The sequence below is a fragment of the Rhopalosiphum maidis genome, chromosome 3 (genome assembly GCF_003676215.2).
Source record: "Rhopalosiphum maidis isolate BTI-1 chromosome 3, ASM367621v3, whole genome shotgun sequence".
NCBI lineage: Eukaryota > Metazoa > Arthropoda > Insecta > Hemiptera > Aphididae > Rhopalosiphum > Rhopalosiphum maidis.
In genome coordinates, this window is record NC_040879.1 from 7,042,033 (window position 1) to 7,069,592 (window position 27,560).

At 27.6% G+C, this 27,560-nt stretch overlaps 1 protein-coding gene across 1 annotated transcript in view; it reads left to right on the forward strand.

Annotated features, from left to right (window-relative positions):
• Window positions 1-17,336, forward strand: part of LOC113556136 — a 156,965-nt gene extending 139,629 nt beyond the window's left edge. The window contains exons 11-14 of the mRNA XM_026960906.1: window positions 48-491; window positions 1,561-2,193; window positions 13,794-14,660; window positions 16,601-17,336. Coding sequence (XP_026816707.1) covers window positions 48-491; window positions 1,561-2,193; window positions 13,794-14,660; window positions 16,601-16,887 — 2,231 coding nt within the window. The 3' untranslated portion in view covers window positions 16,888-17,336. The remainder of the gene's footprint in view (window positions 1-47; window positions 492-1,560; window positions 2,194-13,793; window positions 14,661-16,600) is intronic.
• The last annotated feature ends 10,224 nt before the right edge of the window (window positions 17,337-27,560 follow it).

The window sequence follows — 27,560 nt, forward strand, 5'->3', positions numbered from 1 at the left end:
ATTTGAACTATTATTTTAATAATTATATGTTTCTTATAACCATGAAGATGTTCCGGTGTGCCAGCATCGTGAAGATATTTATATTATTACAAAAAAAACTGACGCAGCCACTGGGCCAGTGATTCGATGTCGGGCAGGTCATGGGCATCCGCCGACCATCGAATATCATTGGAAATTCTATCCTGAACAAGCAGAATTAGAAGCCCACAATAGAAGTCCCCTTGAATCCAATGAAATGACATTAGCTGGGCGATCAATAAGAGAACTAGACTCATTACTTACGGAAACAGCTGTCCAAGGCAGTGACGGTGGAATATCATATACATTTACCACAAGTACGCCAGTATTAAAATCGTATTTATCAGTCGTATCGGCTGCAGCCTCAGCCTCTTCAAGCGCAGTTCGTCCAAACTTTCTTCACGGTCGACTAGAATGCCGGGCCGTCAACACAATGGGCATACAGAATAAACCCTGCGTTTATCATATAACAGGTAAAATTAGCTGACATTAAACACTCAACATCAATTATGCGTTCTCACTGCAGGAAAACTCGTTTCACGAAATTATTTACTAACCCTGATATTTTAATATTGCGGTATTTTACGACATTGACATTTTGGTGAAAGCGTATTTACATATTTTTCGTCAAAATGTATATTTTGTTACCTAATAAAAAACCATTAGCGTTGATCCCATTTAAAAATATTTAGATTTATTTATAGAAATAACGATAATAGTAGTGAACCCAAATACGAGTATTTTACGTATTATTAAAGAAAAACAAGTACTGTACTTTTCTTTGGTTTTACACTTTAACGTTTAATAATATAATCATATTTATACTACTACGAAAGTATAATAGTTATAAGAATATTATAATTAATTTAGTAGGTTTATTTTTATTGAAAATTTAGATTATAACTAACAAGTAATCACAGTGTTTTAATAGCATTTTCTTTATATATTATTAATACGAAATGTATTAAATTACAATCTATATTTATTAAAAAAGATTAGATATTAATGTAAATTTAAATTGGTATACTTATTAATTTGTATTTATTTGTTTTGTATAGCCAACGTAGTATATTAAAACGACATTATTATTTTTGTTTTATACATATATACATGAAAGTGTGTATACATATCATAATTTACTTCGTTATTATATTCTAATGACAAACAACCCATATTTAATTTATATTATTAAATCTCATAACAGTATTATATATTATACTGAAATCATGATATTTACTTTAATTATAGTTATATAGTAATGGTTCTCAACCTCTTCTATTCTACGCCCACTTTAGTGATTTTCAAAGGTCTCACGCCCTCTTACTATAAATTGAAAAAATTGAATATATATAATTAAATAAATACAAATTCGACTTCATTATGACAGCTTGCGCCTCCTCAGCAATGTGTACACGCCCTCCCACCCCCCACCCCCACCCCCCAGAAATGCCCTCTAGGTTGGGAAACACTGTTGTATAGTATTATAGTATAGCTTAATTTATTAGTTTTTATCGTAATATTAACCATATTTTGTATTTATAGACAAAACAATGATCAATCAGGGTAGTAGAAATCTTCAAGAAATCACTGATTGTCGGTCAATATCAAAGAAAGAATTGTTGAACGAAGACTCAAACACAACTGTAACGCATCCTTGTGGAACCAAAGTGGAAGGCATTGTCACCGGCATTTATAGAAGAACACGATTTTGCATAACGTGTTCATTGAACACGTCTTCGTTATATTATCATCAACATCGGCCCAATAATTACGTTTTACAGCTTTTTAAGTCCACGCCTAGAGAATCGCCTGCAGCGGTTGCAGTTGCGTTTAATGTGACTGGCGTTACCATAACTGATAATAATAACGGAAATAGCAGGGCTAGTATCAACGTACAAGACGATAGTGATTACTATTTTGATCCCGAAGAAGACGTGGTGGATAGCAATTTAGATGATTATAATCTGGACACTAAGAATGCAGTCCAGAAAGTGGTGTTTGTAATCGATGACAGCATAGAACCTGGAATATATCGTGGAAGGATTTACAATAGTTATGGGAGCACCATATCGGCGATTATCAAAGGAATGATCAATGTTGCAGCAGTGCCATTTAACGATATCAATGACAACGATAGTTCCAACTATATTGTTGACGACATCGGGGATAATACAGGTAGGTTTATCAGCTTTAACTATTTAATACGAAACACATAATCAATCCTAGTATTAAACACGCGTTAATATAATAAAATATGATTTTGGTAATTTTAATTTAACCTCTAAATGTTAACATAAATATTATTTAGCTACTTTAACAGATATACCGTTTCTCTAAAAAACTTGTTTTATCGCCATGTATAAATCATGTCAACATTTAATCCATGTGTTGCCCTTTTAGTGATAACGAACAATTTTTTACGAACCACACGCCCAATGTGCAATAACAAATAAGAGAATATGAAAATAAATAGAATTACACATTCTATAGAAAAAATATTAGTTACAAACCTCCATAAAATTGACATGAATAGTAGGGTATACCTACGTCCTGCCTATTTTCATGAATTATATTAATAACAGCTATAATATCATAAATACATGAGGAGAAATTCATTTTACGTTATAGACTTATAAAGTATAATTTAGCATAGGTACCTACTGCTTATATACATAATATACGGGCCACCGTATAATACTATATTTCCACCAAAAATTAAAAAGGTTCATTTCCTGTTTCCGCCAAAAAAAGTTTGGCAACCAATGATTTGCATTTTTAGGCAATTTATTAGGGGCCAAGTAATATTACCTATAAGCAAAAGTGCTTTGAAATTTAAAAATAATCATAAATAAGTACCGTACAATAATGTACTGAAATAACCGTAAATAATGAAAATATGAATAAACGGTTTGTTTTAATTATAAGACTTTTTAAAAACTATTATTTAAATGCAAAATTAATTTTACTATGTACAGTTTTATCGTTACATTTAAAAATATTTGAATAAGATCGAAATGTAATTATTTTTAAAAACAACAATTTATTTGAACGATTTATTTAGATTCTGAGCAGAGTGATGAATGTATTAATTTTATAAAGACGTGTTCTTTTATTCTTTTTTTTTGTATTTATCATTAACTTTTTAATCAGGAAAAATACTTCGACATTGAGTGGGTGGGTGATTAAATTAAAACTCGAAAATAAAAAATATCCAAAAAAATTTAATATAGACTGGCATTTTTACACAAAATCAATTTTTGACATAATCGATTTTCTGAATTTACCATTGTAATTTAAAAATAAATAACGGTAGATATTTAAAAATTATATTTGTATATATTAAATTTAATTTATTTCAATATATAATAACATTTTGAAACCTTTTTAACTTTATTTATTTTTAGTCGTTTACAATTTTTAATTATTTTCTAAAAATGTTCGCATAGCTAAAAAACTTGAAATTTTAGTACAAGGTTTTTCATAAGTATCTATTAATAAGATTAAAAAAAAAAAAGTTGACAGTGGAATGTATATCAACAATATTTTTTTTATGAGCGCTTGAAATTAGAAATTTGAAAAATTTCGTTAAAATCAAGTTCTAATTATTTACTTAATAATATGATAGTTATTCATACGAAATTGTGAACTATGAATGTTGATGGTTTAAATAATTATAAAACGCACAAAGCGTCAAAGCTAAAACATTTTAACAATGTGAAAAATTAAACGCAAACTTATTTTTACTTGGTCTACTACTACACTTTGTACAAAAAAAAATTTCACCACTATAAATTCACCACACTATACGACCAAATAGTTTTCGCCTTCTCAAAAATTTCGCCATTGTGTTGAAAGTGTATTATATATATGGCGTTGGATATTTAGATGAAACAGTAAAGCTAAAATCAGTTGCTGGAAAATCGAGCAACCCAAATTAAACGATTGTATAGATAACAGCTATACTATCTATTCTTAACGCTATATTATGAACGCGTGCACGCATACTATAGGCGCACAACAACAATCATAATAATAATATATGTGTCTTAATATAAATGTGGTGTGCATGAAAAATAAATAAAATATATTTATAAGAATTATAACTTTTGTCAGCTCTCGCAGGTTGAAAGGGGAAATATGAGGAGCTTTGGTGTAATGGCGTGCACACCCGACGGACCGGAAACAGCCGAGATAATCCTCGTTCCTCTCTCCCAACTTCCGGTACCACGTGTATCGCTTCCTTCGTCTTCGCAGTCTTTGTGACTGTGTGAATCTTTGTATAAAACGCGACGAAGGCGTTGTTGGCATAACAATATTCCGTATATTATAGCTGAGCGTTGTACCCGTACACGCACACACATAATAATAATAATAATAGCTACTATGTGCAATCGGAAGCTGTGTTTATCGATGTGTGATTTTTGATTGTAACAACAAGTGTGTGTATTATACAAAATATGTGTGCACACGTTGGTTCAAAAGAAAACAGCGTCATTTTCGTATATAGTCAACGACAACTGGAGATAGTAATCTGTTTTAGGTGGTGACGGTGGTATAGAGTGTAAGTAGTGGGGATAAATATATATATATATATTATACACGTATAATATACACCTTAATACCTTTAACACCACTGTTGCTGCCGCGACCGTCGACAACGAACGAACAGCAGTAAAATGATTATACGTGCGTTTCCGGTACGATAGACACTTGTACAAGAGACAAGAATAAATGTTTAATACGTGAGAGATATGACTGTGTATTTGCAGGTGCGTGATAGATAGAAGACGACCAGAGGCACGAGGTTATAATATTATTATTATTATCATATTATTCCACATACAGATGGATAGCGATAGCGTATGAGCTGATTATAGGTATACTACGTGAGTATAAGACATTTACGTATGTTCACCGAATTTATAAATATTTTTTTTAAGTACCTAATTATTTTACCTGTGTAGGTATAATATTTTTTTATATTCGTAGGTTCGTGGCTTAAAAATCATGTGAAAAAACACGAACGCTATAATATTATAGGGATACCAAAAGCGGTTTATAAGATTGATATACTATACTACATTTACCTATACTGTTTAGTCTATAGTTGGTCAAACGCTTTTTACGTCTACCGACTTGTACGACAATGTTGTTTACTCATGATAATAATAATATTATTTCGTTGTTTTATTACACATGTCATACACTGTACTAACATGATGACACAAGAAAAATATTATGTAAAGTTTTGTTTTATATCTATGCATTTGTATCTATCTATTGTGTATAATAATATACACTTTATATGCATTATTATTTATATTACTTAAGCGAACTACTAATAACAAAGCTGGTTAACAAACCCATAGGTGTTTTATACTTTTGTAAAGTGTTAGGGTAAATATACTATTCAGTCATTTTTTAAAGTAAATAGGTACTATACTGGAAGAATAATAAATTATCGGTATTTCATGTAGCCACGTATAGACACCATAGATACTTATTAAAATTCAATCGACCATTGTCGAAAACAGACACGTCTTACATAATCGAGATTTATTTTGATATTTTTTTATAAAATAGGTAGGTGAGATTATTATGCTAAATGAAAAAAAAAATAATCGTTTATAAAAAAAATGAGAACTGAAGAAATATATTGGTAAGAGTAGTCCAGAGTAGGTCCAATTTTGATATGGATGAATAATATCTTGTGATTTGTAAAAATTCTGAATAGTTAAAAAATGTTATCTTTTTTTTGAAAATAATATTATAATTGGTTATTACTTATTACTAGGGTTTGGAAATTATAGCACTAAGAAAGTAGTTCATTGCACAAATATATCGATGATTTTTAAACTAAATTTTGGAAATAAGCATTGTTTATCAAACTAATAACTTGCGTAGTATAACATTATTTTTTTATGTATAACAGTAACTTTAAATTATAATAATATTACCTGTTTTCATCAAATAACTGTTTAGTTATTAGTATCTTAAATCTGAATGCATATACACAAATAAATCCCCATCTATATTTCAAAGCCAGTGAAGTCTCATTGAGACTAAGAGTACTCTATCTATAGCTACTTATTAAGGGGATTCGATTTCATCCAATTTTAAGGAGCTCAGTATAGACAATTTTCTTCGTACTTTCATGTGGGTCGTATAAATGTAAGTAAGTTAATGTGTTGGGTTGTTTATAAAAGAAATATCTGAAAGCTCCTTCAGTCCTCACACGCTCACACGTGTCAATAACGACGCATTACACGAATATTAATTATTTTGATGTTTTTTTTTTTTTTTTTGTCAAAAGTATCAATATTTTTCCAATTATATTAACTGCCCTATTTATCCGATAACATTTTTTGAAAACATATTTAAATCACTTCAAAATTATTACAATTTTAAAATTCTTTATATATAAAATTTTAAAATATTATTTTAAAGAATCTTTGAGTTCAATTTAAAAAATTAATTTACAAGTAAACTTCATAACTTTATAACGAATTTAAATAATATGTTCATAGAAATTGTACGATATAGGTTTATTTAGGTATAAAACACAGGATTGAATCTCTGAAGAAATTTAAAACAATCAATTTTAACAAAATGAATAGAAAAACTATTTTTAATTAAAATATAATTATATATATCCATAATGTATATTAAATGTGGTCATATACTCACATAGCTATTAAGCTATTACATATTTACATGCCAATAACAATTGAATTTAGGTGCATTATGAAATTATATAGAAATACAAATACTGTTTCGAATGGCTCAAATTTAGGAAATCATAATTTTATAAAATTTACAAGACAACTGTTTGTAACCGTAATTTTATTATGTTATTTTTTTCAATAACATACCATTATTTTTTGTAAAATACAAAAAAAATATTCAGTTCATTAAAAAAAAAAAAACAATATAGTATAACTTTTAAAGTAATTAATAATTATCCTTAAAATAGTATTATTGGAAGTAAATAGCTATAGACTAGAGTTACTTTAGTCTTTAGACTTTATAGGTATCTTTTTAATATTTTTTTTGAAAATATAATTGTATCATTTGATTTTAATATTTAATAAATCTATTGCTTTTAAAACTAAAATACAAGTATTCAATGTAGTTGACAACTCTTTAAGAAAGATCCTATTTAAGTTTTTAATCAAATAAAACAACAAAAGAAAACTTTTGAATAAAATTTGTAAATGATTTGTTATTTTTATGAGACTATAATAATTGAACATTTTGTGGTCAATTATAATGTATTTTATTTGATACATTGGAATCAATTGTATACATGTTTGTTTGTTTTTAAAATTCTAGATAAAATATAAATTATTTATTTAATATAAGTATTTTTTTACATTTACGGACTGTACTTACAAGGGTTACATGATATGGTACATTTTAATAGTAGTACAATTGTGTATACTATATTTACTAAAATAAAGTTTAGATTATTATTTATATTATAGGTGGGTACTTGCTAAAAATAGCATAACTCATTATTATTCGTATAGTTAACAGTAATGTTGACATGTTGTATGCATGTAGATAGTGTCATAGGTGAGTGTATAAGTATGTATTCAAAGTAAAACTTACCATTTTACATAAATGTACTTAACCTATAATGCAGGAGTATACATATTATATTAAAGTTTACATACAATTTCTACGGATATAATTATTCTTAAATAACAATATTTAATGAAAATAATATCGTATAAGAAATAAAAACATTTATTCTTCAATAGAGGAGAGAAAAGAATATTGTTTTCCAAAAAACACCGCAAGTTACAAAAATATTATTCACACCATAAAAAATAATTTATTTTAACTCTATAGTCTATATAATAGTATAAATAAAATTGTTTCTATTTTGTGTAAAATTAAAATACGCATAGGTATTTTGGTGTGGTTATGGTTACCTGTTGACAACAAATTATTGTAGAACATTTATCTAGGAATCCGCAGTAATGTAACAAAATTGTTTATGTAGATCAATTTATGGCTTATGCATTTATTTATGTGTCTCATTCCCCGCAATACTCTCTCCTAAGCCTGATACATCTGTACACTGGACGTTCTATTCTCATTTCTGGCAGCATCCCTAAAAGTCTTTAGAGGTTATTGGACAGTTATTATATAAGACAAAAAATTTAGGCAAAACGACCATATGTGTCTATACGTGCATGATTGGATCAGATACTCATTTGTCACTACTGAACACGTGTTTTAATTTTTTAAAGATTTTGGCCGATTTTTACCGGATTCCACGAGGTAACATAATGACACCTCGTTTTTCTTTTCACACGTCACAGGTTTACAGACGTGATGACTTTACGGTATTAACTTTAAAAATTCGTACAGCAAACAATATATCTCCGATCACTATCAAACTTGGTAAACTAGTGTAAAAACTTGTGTACTTTACGATAAGCTCATTTTGATGCCATCAGTGTTACCACTTGAAGCACTTGAAACAAATACTCGTTATTTGTTTGCCACAATTCGAAATACTTTATCACAGTTAAATAAAATAATAAATTCTAAAATAATTTAATAAATTATTGTTGATCCTAAATTTTCATAAACAACAAAAATAATCTATTACACTCCATAAGTAGTATAATAATATATAAATACAGTAGAATCCGCTTAATTGGGACACATTGGGGGGTGACCTATTTGTTCCCATTATCCGTCTGTCCCGATTAACCGATATACGAAGTATTTTTAAATATTAATTACTTATTTTATAATAAATAGACATAGATTTGACATCTTATAATCATAGAAATCACATTTTTAAATTAAATCTTTGTTTAAATAATAATCTGTAGCAGCAGCAGTGCATAGCTTTATTGATATAAAAATAATTAATTATTAACTAAGTTTACTTTAATGTTAGTGTAATGGAATTGTATTTGTGTCACATTGACTAGAAAAGTTCAGACCTCGCTCGCGTTCTACTTAATAAGTGGACGTGTGTATAATTTAATAATTTATTTTAGTCTTCAAGTTACACGTCGAAAAATTTAGATTACTTGCAAATTACAATATACGTCATTAATATGATAAATATATTTATATTATATTTTAATATATCAATCATTATTATTACATTAGATCATCAGTAGTGCTATACAACTTATACCAGGCTAATATACTGTTCCTTAGGTTTTGAGGCGGAAAATTGCAATACCCACTTCAATTACTAATATAAGTAATATTATTGAAATTGAACATTGATATTTTTGTGCGACTATACTAACTAACTAACTAACTAACTACCTTCTTATTCTAACCTATGTTTCTGTACAAATTATCGTTGTGATAATACATCCGTGTTTTACGGCAAAGAACAGTGATGGCTGCGACGGAAATATACTTGCGGCGATAGATCCCTAAGATCCTTTTATTATATCCTACAACACTATATACCGATTATGATATTATATATTATAGGTACACGCACAACTATCGCTTATACATAGCTACACATTCGTTAATGTTATGTTTAAACACCTGGGGGTAACTGTTTTTGAAGCGTAATTTCACTCCATATACATCTCATTAAACACATACAACATGTAACGTATTATACGAAGAAAAATCGTTTACCGTAATATTATTACTTTTTTTTATATTTTTTTTTTTTTATTTTTACTATTATTTTGTTATTTAAATTTTTGCATGTTGTATCGCATATATATAGCTTTATTCTAATTTGTTTCCTTAAAAAAATATTATTGTATTTTCCTCTCTGTGAATAAAAGTTAAAAGTCAGTTTTGGTTGATAAATGGGAAAAACGTTCAATCTGTTAACCGAGTAAAAACATTACCTCCCTTCTCGACCGAAACGTTAATCCAAAATGAAACGTTTAAATCACTATATAAAATTAGTTTGGAATTAAAAGCATAGGTATAAGGTTAACATCGATGTGTGTATTTGTCTTAATATCAATATTAACGATATATTTACTAAAGTTTTAAACCTAAAAAATAAAAAGGTTTTAGTTAAACTTTAGAGATTTGCATAGATTATTCATTATTAACAGTACCTACCTAGTAATATATTATGTTTTAATAATATAACAGTTTTTTGAGTTTTTAATAGATGTTTATCGTTAGCAAATGATGGAAGATTGTTTGGAGGATGGGTATATAGGTACTCCAAACAATGACTAATTATTACTTTTGATTAATGAACAATGACAAGCAACTCTTTGAAAACTTAAAAATGCTACCTACCTGTATGATTTTCAATAAAACTTACTTCCTCTGTTATTTGTAAAAATAAAAATAAAATCTGGAATGAAAACAGTAATAAGTAAAAAACAAATAAACTCTTTAAGTCTTAAATAGGTACAAAAATCCAATAAAATGTTAACCTATATACCTATGACCTATATATTCTTTGTGATTTCTAATAGCGTACCAAGAAAGAAGATAAAAGTAAATTGATGGGTGATTTAATTTTTAGTAAAAAATGTACTTTATTATGTTTTCTCTTGTAAATTTTAAAAACCCTTTAGATCCAATTAATACATTTTTATGTTATTATATTTATTAAACTAAAATTAAAAATATATAGTAAAATTTCGAAAATTATTTATTTGATATTATATTAAGTACTATCACAAACAACGATCATCAACTACATTTATTCCTATATTATTTCATATTATAAGGCAATTAAAATAATGACTTTAGTAAAAATATAAATTTACCACCATAGCACCACCACTTATTGTAAATTTGAATAAAATATTATGTAAAAATGATATAATTATTGAAAATATTTTCTTAGGTGTGACTCAAGAAACAATAAATAATGATTTCAAATCTATATTCTATATAATATTATTTAAAAATGAGTAGCTTTCCTTTTTTATTAAATTAGTATATTTTATTGTTATAACGACAAATGTTTATACTTAGTTACTTTTGTATTATTATATCAATAATGCAATCATTTTGAAAACTGTTTGTTGAGATTACTTTCGTGATGTTTCGATATTAAGTAGGTTTAAAACATTTATAGTTCTAAGTACGGTACATTTAGTGTATTCCAGACTATTGACTAGTTAGTATCCATTATTTATTTTTATAGAAGTTATTATTTCATTAGTTAACTTGAAAACCATTAAATTAACTAACCATTAGAATATAATATATCAAAAATAGGTACCTGACCTACAGATACATATTATACAGTAGTACAGTACGTTGGTATTATATATGTATATGTATACAACTAATATTATATTTCTAATAATTATACAAAAAGCTGTTAATTATTTTTTTAACTCAACATTACGTTACTTAAAAGATATAAAAGTCACTTATTTCTTGCCGAACCATCATATAGACACCTAACATTTTATACGTTATGCATCACGGGTAGTATTATAAACGTATAATAGGTTATAATGGTATATAATTTATATAGTTAATTTAATTGAATTGACTCCAGTCACGTACTATGATAAATTGATTAAATGTTTAATATATATAATATATTTTTATCATTATTAATCTAATAATATTACAACAGCAATGCAAAATTTTGTTTTAAAATAATTCGAAAAATGTAGTCAATAAATATTACTATTAAATTTGTTTTGGTATACTCTGCATCAAATTATCAAATATCAAACCTTCTATTCTATCATCCCCTAACTTTTAAGAAAATTTTTTTTTTTTTTACAGACCATTTGCTGCTTCATTAAATATCTATTAAACTTCTTGATCTTTTGCATCTTCAATCCCTTAATTCTTTTAAATTGTTTGTCACTTATCCCATCTAACGTCGATATAGTATTCCTATGCTTTTCGTTATTTTGTTATAAGTACTTGTCTAATTAACTTCCCCTCAACACGCCATATATATCAATCCTATCCTTTTTGACTTTATGAAATCTCGGAGGTTTTTTTATTTTGTGATTATTATTTTATGATGTTAGTAGATTCACTTCTTGTATTAATTATACCTATATTATACTTTAATTTCGTATTGGCATCAAAATATATAACAATAAGTATTACGTATGTGGTGTTGTATCGTTTATTTTATTATAGTTTTTCTATGCAAATACAAACGATTTATTATCTTAGGATTTATGTTTTATCCCCAAGGCAGACTAACAACTTTCTCCTACCATAGAAGTATTTTTATACTTTATTATTTTATGATTTATTTCTTTGAGGTGTGTTGTAGTGTTTTGTACTTCTTACTACCTGCCCCACAATTTATTTATTTAATATCCATTTAAGTATAGTCGATAGTTTGAGTTCTTGTTCCTAAATATTTGAATATTTTTATATTTTTTATTGTATTGGTAGCTGGTATTCGAAAAATTAACATAGTTGTTATTATAATAGTTATGATTATGTTATAATTTTGGAAAACAATTATTCGTCTAGAAATAAATTACAAACCTGGGTGTTGCACCACAGTAAAGACCGGTAGGTATTTGGCACTTATTTCGTTTTGTTCATTTTATTGATAGATTTGGAGTTCGATATAAATAAATAACTATTATTAAATATAAGAAAAGTAATTAAAAATCAATAAAATAATACCTATATTAATATGAAATTATTGAGAAATATTCAAATAATAAATGTTTCAACTCTGTAAGTTTCATCGCTAAAATCGATATTCTTTATTTATAGATTAGTATATATATACAGTTACTTTGTTATAATTTAATACAATACAATTTTTTAATTAAATTGATAATCAAAGTAAATACGTATTAGGTATATATATATATACATAATATATAATATGTATTATTTATTATCGTTGTTTTAATATATCAACTACCTAATAATTATAGCCAACTTTACAGATACAAATATTTTAATTTACAAAAACACATACATAGTTAACATTATGTATTAATTTTTTAAAATACTCAACCTTTTATAGTATTTTAAATTATTCAAAACCTAGTTTTTATTTTTTATAATTTTTTTATTCTTATTTCTAAGATTAAAATTTCAATACAAGGTCAATCATAATATTATATTAGGTACTGGTTAAATTTCTATAGGTATTCATTTTTTAAAAAGCTTATAGGTAATTTGTATAGATAAACGATAGCAATATTTTTAAATTATTCAATAATCTTATGTTTTTAGGCTCTATTAAATTTAAATAAAACTGAATTTAAATCAGAAACATTGGTTGCTAAAAATTGTTGTGATAATCAAATAGAAAAGATTAACAATCATCGGTGGAATCTAAAGCGGCTAAAGAATATTGTCGCATTAATATTTACATTAAAGTTGTAGGTATCTAAGTGTTCTATCAAAGCTATTGAAAATAATCAAATATTCTAAATAAAGAAAACATTTTAAATAAATTGTATAATACTGAGCTAATGCTTAAGCGGTAATAACTAGTGTATTCATTGTTATAATCGTTTCCTTACTTATCCTTTGACCTTTACTTAAAATTTAAAAACTTGAATCTGTAACTAAAATAGTATATTTTAAAACATTGATTGTTCCCCTCAATGCTGTTATTTTATGATTCGCGTTATACACACGTCAGGCACACACACACAATGTAATAAACAAAAATAAATTATTAATAAATTATATTGATCGTTCCTATTAAAAATTATTAATATGCTGTGTTGGCGGTAAGTTAGTGTGTGGTGGGCACTGAAGCTCCCCTCCTTCTGTAACTCTTAGGCTTACTAGTTATACCAATGACCATCGCTTATAAACATTCGTGTTTTGTTTCGCAGACGAATCGGCGTTGGGCTACGCTTGGCGCCGCGTCACCGTCGCGCTAGTAGACGCGTTTTCTCTGGTGTTGCCGCCGTCGGCCGAGGACCGTGAACCGGACTGGGACGACGACCGCGCCCGGCCACCGCACAAACGCTGGAGGGCCACGTCCGCCGCTCTAACGGCCGTTCTAGTGGCCGTGGTCGCGGCACTGTCTTGCGGCATATGCGGCGTGGTAGCGATATTGTACCGCCGTCAACACTACGGCGACCGTCGCGGCGACCGCGGTCACGTCGCGTACGGCCTCGGATGCGACGACGGTGGAGGTGGTGGAAGCGGTGATGGCGGCGATGCCCGAGATGGTGCTGGAAAAACTCCGATCGTCGGACGACTGAAGACCGGGGACGCCACACCGCCAGCCACAGACGTGGACGTCGCGCGTCAACAGCACCACCAGCAGCAACAGCTGCAGCAGCAGCAGCGACAACTGCAACAGCGACAGCAACAAATCCAACAGCGACAGCGACAACTACAGCAACAGCAGCAGCGACAACGACGACTGCAACAACTGCCGACCGCCACACCCGACGACGGTCGTGCCGGGACTTGCACGCCCCTGTTGCACTCGCAAACGTTGTCTCGTCGGGTGCAGTTGTACACGTCGGCACCGGAAGCGACGGGTCGACCGCTGTCCGCCACGTTTCCGGCGGCGTGTGGCACCGACGACGATTACGAGGACGACGGCTACGACGCCACCACCGCTACCGCCGACGTGGCTTTGACCACAGTCCGCTGCAATAACGCCGCGACCGTCGACTGCCGCAATGACGGCAGAGGACCGGACATCGTCATGTCCACGGCCACGACGCTGCATATGGCCGATACCGGTATATACCTTTTTATGATAACATTATGTGTGGTCCGGTGGGGAAATCGTGTTGAAAAATTCAATTTTTATTTTTTCCAAACATTTTTTACTACACAATCCCGTTTCGTTTTACATACCTATTACATACGTGTTCGGCGTAAAAGCAAAAAAATAACATCACCCGAGTGGTGGTCGTAAGTGGTTGTAAACACTCCTTTTAATTATTTGAAAAGTTGTCAATGCACTTGTATTTCCCTATTCTAGTCTCAAGAGAGTGAGGCGGTTTTCAATAAAAAAAAAAAAAACATTCGCTTTTTACGAGTTATCCCCATAAAATGTAACTATACAAGCGACAGATCTGTATTAATTTATACAATTTCAATTCAGCGTTCCGGTAAAAATATAAAATATACATTAGATATTCAGATGTGATCCTAACCTATTCGCTCCGATCAACCTTCACCTTCAGTCATTCCTCCCGGCAAACGTCTGATCCGACTCTACAGTCCCATGTGTAATAATATTATTTTCATCAGTCCAACGTCGAATAACATTTGTTTGATAAATTACGATGTTTCAGATCGTCCTCCATAGCGCTTCTCGTAATTTTAATTCTATTCCGTCTATTATATGATCGTTATGCGTATTGTAATTTTTCATCTTCGTGTCTTGTATAATGTGCTCGATCACGCTCGATCTTCAACTATATAGTAGTTACCTCTTGCAGTTGCTCGTACTTATAGTTCTATCCAGTTTTATAAGTACCTATATAATACATTATGTTACTGTAAATAATCATTGAGAAAATAACATAATGTAATATTACGTTAGTCGTTAACATTTTTCACCAATTACCTACATGGGTAATTATCGTTAGAAACCAAAATATTATGTTCATGTCAATTTCTGACGGTTAACGTTAATTTTTTTCCGGTTTAAGTTATTCGCCGGAAATTAACGTTGAAACCATTGCATAATGGGTGATGTCAATAAATAACGCGTTACACGAAACTAAATATTTGAGTAACTATACAATAGATTACAATATTACATATTTTAAAAACCTGTAGATTATATTATTACTTACCTTAAATTGTGAAACATTTACCAAATACGTAACTTAATATTCAAATAGTATACCTATTTCATTATCTCCGGAATATTATTCACTTTCTTTCCATTGTTTTGTTTTTAATTATTATAATGATATAAAAACAACTTATTGAAAAAGGTCTGAATTAATGTAAAATCATCATATAATTTGTACAATATTTATAATACTATAATGTATATGGTATATCCATACCCTATAGCAATGGTTCCCAACCATTTTCATTCTATGCCCACCTAGTAAATTTACCAAAATTTCATTCCCCGCTTCCTTAAATTAGAGTTTAAGCGATTTTTTTTTTTTTTGTGAGTGGTACAAATAAATCATACAAAAAAACTATATATTATACAATATACAACTATTTACTTTTATTATTTTCATCATTTTAAAAATTTATTATAAATCAACTTACGAAGTAAAATAATATTAAGTATAAGAAAAAATTATTGAATATAAAAATATTAATATAAAATATAAATAATAAAAGTAAATTTAATGAGTAATTTGAAACTGTTTTTTTCTTACCTCTTTCTAAAACTAATGTAGTGATTTCAATTTTACATATTATAAAATAACATAATTGTTTTCGTAATTCCATCATCACTTAATTCCCCTCGGTTGGAAACCGCTGCCCCTATAGCCTTATAGAAAAATTAACATGTATTATAATCTATAACTTAACTATATTACACTAAATTTTACTATAATAACAAATATTTTTTTTGAATTTACCGACCTACTGAATGCCCAATAAAAAATGCTAGCTATTTAAAATTAGCAACTAAATGTGTGTACGTATTTATTTATTTGTTTGTTTATTCATAAATACAATGCATATATTATTATAGATAGATCAGGTGGTAACTGGCCACAGAAAGACCAACAACCACAAACAAAATTCAATACCACGAACAGCAACCACAAATGGTCATTAAACCGACTTCAGTATCAAAAACCAAATACTACAACTACTATTCCGAGGGCCAAATTTACAACGACTTTAACACCAACAGCAGCTGCAATCTTAACAAATAAACATACGATATCTAAAACAATCAAGCCGGCAATAGATGAACCTATATCAGTACCATCTCGGGTGATATTAAACGCGCTTCATCGAGAGTCATCCATTTAAATCTATGATTAACTATATATCAATATATATATATAGGATCTTAATAAATAATCGTTGTCTTAAAGACTTTATTCTCTTTTTGCTCTAACTTTATATTTTCGGTCTATTTTAATCATTATTAGATGCATAAACTGTGTGTATTTACCGTATCTTAATGTTAAATATTTTGTCAGTGACCGTTGCCACGTTGTAATAATGTTGTGATTCTACAATTTTTTTTTTTTTTTTTTTGAAATCGTTACTTACTGTTATTGTTAAAATATTATGTCTTGATACGTTTTCATTCCTACGGACGTGTTACCAATTTTAAGTTATAAGATATAGGTATAAACCCTATGATTTCGTGTACCTACTACTTGTTAGCATATCATTTAGGCCAATTAAAAACGTTAGTTATACTTTTGCATTGTTTATTTTTTAGCAAAACTATTTATTTATATTAAATTATATTATGGTAGGTACTATTTGTTTTACCATTGTCATAAACTCATAATATTATGTGTACATATCAATATATATATAACCATGCGTTATTACTTATTCATTTATCTTAGCAGTTTTTGTATGATAATAAATTTGTAACCATTTCCTCCTTTATAAGTTCCTCGTAATTTTTCTAATCATTAAGATATATTAAGTATTTAAATAGGTAAAATTACCCATATTGAAATAATTCATAACTCTGCTTAATAGTGATACACGATGGTTAGGCTATAGGGTTAGGATTCTGATTTTGAGGTAATATAATTAATAAAATAAGCACTTAAAATATATAAAAAAAAAACATTGATTAATTATTATTATTACCTTAGTGTCAATTAATTATTGTATGTTAAAAAAAATGTAGGTACCTACTAATATTATTAAAATGTTGACAAGCGGTTTTCAGAAAAACGTTGGAGATTTGGACTTAAAATAATTATGTATATTTGAGAAAAAAAAATCCTTAGGGCTTTTTTAAATGATTTGATAAAATAAACCACGGAAGTCAATCTGTTGTATTGTAGGCGTCAAATACTCAAAAGTACTTCATGTCTTCATGTCTTGAATGAATCACTGTAATGGATATGTTAAATTTAAATGTTAAATATTACTACACACAAAACACGATTTTGAACGGAGATTGTCTGTCAGTCAATATTTCTAAGAATATTTTATTATAATATACATTTTTTATTAATGTTAAATATTTATTTTTCTATTATTAATACATTAGATTATACTAATTTTATCAACAAAAAAAAAAATTGCCAAATCACATATATTATGTAATTGTTATCTTAATATTATTATGTATAATAATTACTAGGCACTATACAATATATAATTTAATAAAAATGTTTGATAAATTTAATTTTTTTTTAATAGGTTTTGAAAATTAACTTTTTTTGAAATCTAAATTAAATTATTTATAAAAATATAGATTAAGTTTCATGTGCATCAACGTTAAAAATTAGTTACTTTAATAATTATACGTTTTTTTAAAGATTAACAAATAGCATAAATTAATGATATAAATCTTATAAGATGTGTGTAATTTAAATTTAAATTAATCACTAAAAAACCAATTTCGCTCTATTCTCATCACTACGCATTTTCAATATTTTTTTATAGTGATATGTGGTAAGAACAACTTATAAGGAGCTATATGTATTAAATTCTCAAGCGTATTCTTTGATCAAAAATAAAAATTGCATCATACCAGTGGCGTATTTACAGGGGGTAATATGGGGGATAGATCCCCCATTGGTCTTTTTTTTTACTTGATAGGTTTAATTATATCGTACATGTATTACAAAAATACAGAATAAAATTATTGAAAACGCTACATTTTATTATAATATTGAAATTTTAAGAATTTGGAAATATTATGGTTGATGGCCGTAGTCAATACATGACTTACTGCTAAATATGTATGTGATTGAAAATAATTCGTATTGTAAATCGTAAAATTCCGTCAATCGTCATTATTGTATATAACGATCCGGCTATTATCATACTTTTAATAATAATTAATGAGCGTTTGGTTGATATTTCAAAACTTATTGCAAGGTAAAGGTATATATACATAAGCATTCTAAACAATAAGTTCTAATAATTAAATGGTATACAAATAATAAACAAACTTAAACACTAAATACAAGTTATTACTTATTTTTATAATGTTTATTATTGCATTAGTTCATTTTTAATCCAGTATAATAGTTATAATAATTCACTATTCATTATAATCGAACACTCACGTCAGTGCCAGTGCCGAACTTCCACCTAGGCAAACTAGGCAGCTGTCTAGCGGTTATTAGTCTTTACCTTCCCAGGATCCAGCCTCCCCCCCCCCCCGACCAAGTACAAAAAAAGGCCCTTCCTTAGAAGCTGTTGAGACTCTGAGACCCTTAAGTTCGGAGCACTGACTAGTGCATTATTTTTTACTGTTTTGATTTTTCGTCCTATACGTATATATTTGTATATTTATCAATAAGCACTACTATTGTATTCTTGTGGTTTACTCCAATTTATAAAAAAAAAATGACAATGAATAATAAATATTCAAAACGAAATAATACAGTCTTATATATTTATGTGTAGGTACCTATTGATAATAAGTATATAAATTTTCAACATTTTTGAGAAACGGTAGTAATAGTAAGTGTACTCTTCCCACGGTAGAGGAAATTGTATGTTTGCCTACGTATATCCCCCTCCTAGACAAAATCTTAAATACGCCACTGCATCATACATAAAACGAAAATAAAACAATATGTTTATAATAGACAATTTTAAGTATTAGCACGTTTTATTTATCAATTATTTTGTAAAATAATATTTTCTTTAGCAGCTTTACTCGAGGAAGGACTTAATCCGTAATTCAAAAAAAAAAAATCAATTAGATCTATATATGTTTGATATAAATAAATAATTCTGAGCAGTGGTTGTACTCATTTTATAATATGTGTTTTTTTGTGCGTGGATATCTGTCATAATCTTTTAGAGCAATAAAAATGGTTTGATTTTTAACTATGAGGGTGGTTTCTGTAGAAAATTGAATCTAGTTGGTACTTTAAGGGATCAAAAGCAAAAATATTTCAGTACTTTTTTAAGCAATTAGGAAAAATAGATAGAAATGTTTACGCTAAATCAGTTTTTGACGAATTAGATTTCTTTATCGTTTTCTATACATGGATAATTTTAAATTATTTTGACTTTTTCGGGTTTTCGGAATTTTTTAGTCTTTAAATATCAATACAATATTATTTTTATGGTGAAAATCCTAGAAAATTTATATTATGTTGTTCAAATACAAAATTGATATTAATAGATATAAAAAAAGTTGAACGTATATATCCACAAACATTTTTATTTTTGCTATGATTAGCCAATTATATTGTAGTTAAATAATTATACATAAGAATTGAAAATTGAATAGGTACAAGGTTCTTACAAGTTTTTCAACATAATAATTAGGGATAGGGACTTCTAGGAGTTTGCATGTTTTTCAATAATCATTAAAAACATAGCTAAGTAAAATATAAATTTGTTTCATAGCAATACTATGAAATGTATATAAATACTATAAATGTATAGGTACATATTTTGCATATTTGATCATTTTTCATTAATAAGTTCATAATTGACAATAATTTATAAAATGGTGTACGTTTTATAATTATATAAAGAAAAATTTAATTTTAAATAGATTTTCTGGAACCGAGATATTAGTATGATGGCTTTATTAATATAAAATAAATATTTTAAAATTATTAGTGTTTATGTTTTTACCGCCGATAACTTACATTGTTACTTATCAATATACCACAAGCGTGATTAAAAAATAATAATAATAATAAATAACTTATAAATTTAGCAATTCTGCAAATATTATCTAGATATTAAATTGAAAATATTTTTATTTTTTTAATCCATATTTTAATAGCATATTTAGTGGCATATAAAGGCATGCATATTTCTAGGTTTTTCAAGGCATGAAGTCCTTAGCTTTAATGATATTATATATTAAATTAAAAATCTATCTGAAAGTTCAATTAATTTTTTATGAGTTTGAAGCAAACTATAAAATTTTACTTAATCGATTTTTATTATATTATTGTATTTCAAAAACGAATAATTCTAGTTATTTAAAATGTTCACAAAATGTTTATATTATCATTTTCTATGCATGATATAATTTTCATAATATTTTGACTGTTTTTGAATTATTTAAAAGCAATTGATTTTTTTTTTTATATAAAAAATATTATAACTATTATATAATATAATAAAAAAAATGTCCATGCCAAAAATCATAGAAAATTGATACAAGACCCTTCATAAATTGTTCTTGTATTTTGCTTAAAAATATTAAAAGTATATGTACACAATTTTTTTATATGCATTAAATATTCAAATTTGTGCAAAATTATATATGCAAAAGATAAATAGCTAGGTAACAATGTTAATTATTTTGTTATAATTCAAAAACATTATTCGTAGCCTCGTAGAGACTTAAACATTTTACGTATATTATGAATTTTAACACTCAATGAAATTTTCAAATATGTAGATTAATTTTAAAATATCACCTATTGTAGTAATAGGACCATTTATACGGTTTTATTTACGATAAGGTGGTATTGACTTAAAATTTAATAACAATAATAATATGATAATATGATATAATAATTAATTATGCATAAACAATCGGAAAAAAAAATGATTAAACTTACCGAAATACTAAAATAAATTACTAGGAATATCAAATAACACATCATGAAATGTATTTATTAATAAAATGTTTATTAGCATAGGCTGACAAACCGTCTCCGCTCAGAATCGTTTTTACAATGCAATATATTTTCGTTGAATTCAAGTTTAACACAATATTCATCACACTGACCCAGTCAACACCTATTGTACAGTAAAGCGGTAGATACCTACATAATACTGCCCACCTTTTTGTTATTAAAATTTAAAATTTAATACAAGATTCCTCATAAGTTATTTTTACTGGATTTAAAAAATGCAAAGTTTAATATCGGATTTAGCTATTTATTGTTGTAATTCAATAAATATTAATTACACAAAAATTCCCATATTACTTAAATTATCTATTTTCTACGCACAGTGGGATTTTCAACATTTTCGTAGACGCATTTTAAAGTAACAAAATGTCACGAGCCTAAATTAACAGTTTACGCCATTCTGCAAACTTACGTGGTTATATTAATTTATAAATGTATATTATGTAGTACTACTTCTACATAGTGCTCACCTACAATAATATGCGACGGTTTAAAAATAAATGATTTATTTTGGTACGATTATCGGCAATTAATATCAAAAAAATTACATTGATGACATAACACAAGGGACAAGACTAAAATTATTTGAAATTTTTCCTATTATAATATATAGCATACGTAATACAACTAATACGTATTAAATTTACGCCGACAACTTGTAATGTAGAAAGGTTCTTTGTGCAGTTAAGATATGGATAAGATCGATAATGAGAGGCTTATGGAATATGCATAACTAGTTTATCAACAACCAAGTTCATTGAAAACGATAAGTTATTATACCTAATGCTTCTATTGTTAAAAAAAGAAATTTACAAGTTTTATTTTCACATTAGTAAATTCTAACGTAGAAGTAGTATTGTTATTCGGCTATAAATAATTTATCTCTGCTAAAGTGTGAAATATGGTGAGCAATAAATTATAATTTATTGAATTATTTATATTAAGGATTTGGAAAGTGTTAATAATATATAATATATTATTATATTAATATGTATGTAACTATACTATGTAAATGTAAACATTTACATTTTAAACTAATTGTCTATTCGAATGCATAATTAATATTGTAGAAATATAGAATAGGTATTTACCTATTATATTATTATATGAGTAATATTCATAATTATATGTATATTATTATTATAGTCTTTAATCAAACAACACTCATTATTTCATAATCTATTAACATTTTTGAAAATATTTTTCTTACCTAATTTACAGTAGAAATCGAAATTCGTACGAACATTTTATGAGTTATAACTTAGCAGTTAAAGTTTAGGTATTTTACGGGTACCAATCCACTATAATACTATATCTGCTAAACTTAACTTCAAATACGTTTAGCTCCAAAACTACTTATCCTAATGTCGATTTTTATACAAAAAATACTCCGAAAAATATGCTGCTCCGTAATATGAAATTAAAAACGTATGTTGTCATTTAAAAAAGTAAAAATTTAAAAAGATATTAAATAATATAGGATTATTATAATGTTGTTTTTTCGTCTGTCAATTTTATAAAAGAAATATTTCCAACTATCAACGTAATAGTTTTTGAAATAATTAGTATTTCATGATAAACGAATCGCTTGGTATAACATATAACACCAGTGCCACTGTATCGAGTAGGACAACATACCACCCAACTTGTTCGAATGTCAAAATCAAGTATACATTGCTCCTTGTAACTGAGTAATGTAATAATTTTTTGAAAATACATTATACCTATTCTTAATTTTTCTTATGGTCATTAAAAGTTCTAATTTTGACAAAATAGGATACATGAAAAAAAATTATTTTCCTCAAACGACTTTAGCTATCTTGTTGTGTGTACTTGTACGTCACAATTAATTAAAAATATATCGAGAAATTCAAAGTTGAATTTAATCCGAAACAGTGCCGCAACTTGGTATATATTGGTGTGTGTGCTTTCTTAGTATTTAAAGTAGAATAACTCCGGAAGTTTTCATTCAAATTTCGATTATAATACGTCAGAATTTTCAGAAAAATTACTTTATACACATTTTTCTTTAAAACATAATATATGTTCTCATTTGAAAAACCAATGTTGTTATCGCCACAGAATACTTCTAAAATTTGTGAAAAATCTAAGTACTCGAAACTATCGTCTTTAATTACATTTAAAAGTTCCAAAACTCAAAATTTGAATGTGTACACAATTTAAGCATAAAAATGGTGCGAGTATGCTTAAAACATTACCTATTATAATATATACTTATATGAAACGTGTTGTGACGGGTAGCACGGTGCGATAAACTATTTGACATACATTAATTATGTACAAAATCCTTCTATTTTTTGATAATAAAAAATTAATTTAATTTCTAAATACACATAATTGTTTTTATTAGCATTATTGAATAATAATGCTCCTATAGTCTAAACATTTTTCATTCTGATCAGACGCATAATAAATTGTAACCATAATAATATATGGAAAAAAAAGGTTATGGATTAATTTAATGCCCGGTCGCCCGGGGCCCGGGGGTTTTGTGCGCCCTTAGCACCTCCGGTAGTTGCGGCACAGATCCGTAATTATGTACATTATTAATTTTTTTTTTTTTTATGCATTATTAGGCTTTAAAAATATTTAAACTAATAATCACAAGTCACTGTATATAATACTATAATACTATTCACACAGTAAATAACATCGATAATGACTATAATAATAATGTAACAGTACGAATATGTGATCTAATATTACATAACAAAAGCTTGTTTTTTACTTAGTTTTACTAATAGAAAAAATAAATTTTACTGAATGTTATTATCATTATCGTGCTGTTCGAGCAGACAGTACAATACAATAAAAATTAGATAAAAAAAAAAAAAACAAACGGAGTCAAATAAATCAAAAGTAATGTATTTTTTTTTTTTTCATTTAGAATTATACGATCTAATTACGCAACAATCATAAATTCATAACTTTTATGTGTACAAGGAAAAATAATTAAATACTGTGGTCTGTGTTCTGTAATACAATTTGACATCCTCAGGACCTTAGAATGGGAACCGGGTGATCCATTTAACGCATGAGGGACTCATCATTTCAAAAATTATTGGGTAACGTATTCGAACATTTGTTTTTAATACGTGGACAATTTTAAGTTGTTAAAACGACATAATACTTTCTAAAAACAATCAAGCTGTTCACTTATGGGTGTTTGTCATCGTTATGGTTGTTGGACCCACCCGCTACTCTGGTTTTATTGTTTGCGCGAGTAAGTGTTATTTGGATTTCACCGCGCAGCCTAGTCAAATTTAATTCGGTGGTCATTATGATTTATTGTTATAGTTATCATTTACGCGGTGGTTTCGCTCGCAATCGTGGTCAATAATAAAAAAAAAACCCGCCTATGAACAGTTTGATTTTGCTCTTCACTTGAGTGTTACCCGATGGGCATACTACCTGTTCATATTGTTGTAACGGGCCGCGGTTAATAAAATTTCGTTTAAAAAATCGGTTTCGTGAAACGGCGTTTAAAGCGGGTTGTCTTAACCGGGATTTGAAGCTGACTAAACGAATCCGTGGTACCAGGGTCACATCCGGCGTCGTCTACGTCGTAGACTGCTACGGCCGTACCGTGTGGCGGCGGTGACGGCGGCTACTGCACGCGACCGGCATTCACGATCGCTTCATACGTTCCTGTTACATTTGTCCCGAAACAGTATTATTTTTCGCCACACGCGAGCCGACTAAAATACCTATTTGACTTTTAAATTTGAAAAAAAAAATGGTTTGGATAGTGGCCACCGCTCTGCTGTCACTGTGTGATGGACAAAATGACGTGTTGAATTTGAGTTCACTGATATACTGTAGACGAAAAACGATTCTGATCGGGGACGGTCTATAAAATAACTAATATATCACTATATTATTAATATTATTTTATGTTGTATTTTTTGATATTGTCATTAAAGTTATTATTATACCATTCGTAGATTGAATTAATTTTTGTCGAAAACACTACATTTTAAAAAGTCAATTGTGTGTATAAATCACAAATAATATAGGTATATGCCTAAAAGTTCCATAGAATTGTGATTCCAATGTTTTTGCCTTTTTGAATTATAACAAAATTTTGAATATCTGTCGCACAATTTAAACGTCAAAAACTTGTCAAATTTTGAACTTGAAATGTCTTAAAAAAAAAAATTATGCTTATATATTTTGTTAGTTTTAAACACTGTGAATTAGGTACATATGATAAAGTTTCATTACTTGACTACACAAATAACACAGTTTAAAAATTGTTGACTGCAAAATATTTCGCTAATTTTAGTGACTTTGAATGATGGTAAAAATTAATTCATAAACGTCACAGCTTCGTTGAAGAAAACCTGGAAATACATATGATTATTGATTTTGATAATAAATACAGTTTTAAAAACACATTAATTTATTTAAAAAATTCTTCAAAAAAATATTTTTTGTCATTAAGAATATATAACCTTAATACCTTATTAATTATTATAAGTTGTTAAAATTGTAAATAAAATAAAAGCTGTGCATTTTTTTATACCATAATTCAATTTTGAAAAATGAATTGTTTCTTGCATACTATAATTATTGTTGTATATTTTCACGATTTTGAGTATTTTTGACTACATAGTATTACATGGTATATAGCATAATTTATTTGTATATAAAAGCATCTAATAATATTTTTGATTTTACTTATTTAAACAGCATATATTGTATGTTCAAATTTAATAGGTATCTTAGTATCTATGATATTAGTGCATAACTAAAATCATACGTGTCACGTTCCCTACATAGGTATATATATTACATACAATGTACTAATTTACAGATTCTGATATACTTCTAATATAGGTATGCATGAATTGGCTATTTTTTGGCTAATAATTTCATATTATTAAATATTAAATAATATACATCATAAATCTATGTTTTTATATACCTAACTATTGTTTGATATATTTTATTTAAATAAAAATTATACCTTTCTAGTTTCTATGAATGTAATTTTTGTTTACCTTTGTTTAACGAAATTATTTAGTAAAATAATTGACTTCTAGATTTCTAGTTATAAATTTGTCCTATTATATTAATATTGATTAAAATAATTACATAACAATATACAATAATTGATAATATAAATAAAGTTTGCATAGCAAATTTAGTGGCAATAGGCTAAAAAAAGTTGCCTATAATGTTTGCATTATTTTTATTTTGCACAGCCACCTTTTTTTATTCATAAATGTCCCCTTTGTTATTACCTATATATTTTTATTTATTAAAATTATTTTATTTTTGAATTTATAAATAATTAATAATTATGAGTAGTATAAATATTTTCTTTGTGCTTGTGCTGAGATAGTCAAGTCAGATAGGTACACTATATAGTATATACTGTATAATTTAATTACATATCTACACAAAAAATTGTATTTATTTTTCTATTTTGATTTTTCAATTAACATTAAAAAATACCTACTTAATTTAATTTTACTAGGTAATTGAACAATTCTATTAATTAAAGTAACGACCACAATATATTGTTTGATCTTACATACCTATTATAAATACATAATAAACAATGGCCCTTGCTATGGATCAATATTGAAATTACAAATATATTATGATTTTGATAAGTGTTGATTTGCTGTTATGCCGATGTTATGATTTTAATGAATATTATTTACAATACATTATACATAATAGCTGCATATTTAATTAATTAATATCATTGTTTCAATAACATTTTAAGCTTTTGAATAAGTTTAGAAATCCAATACAAAAATAAGAATCCATATTATTTGAAAACACCTAATATATAAGGTATATTAGGTTGTATAAGGTATAATACAACAACATTCAATTTTAAAA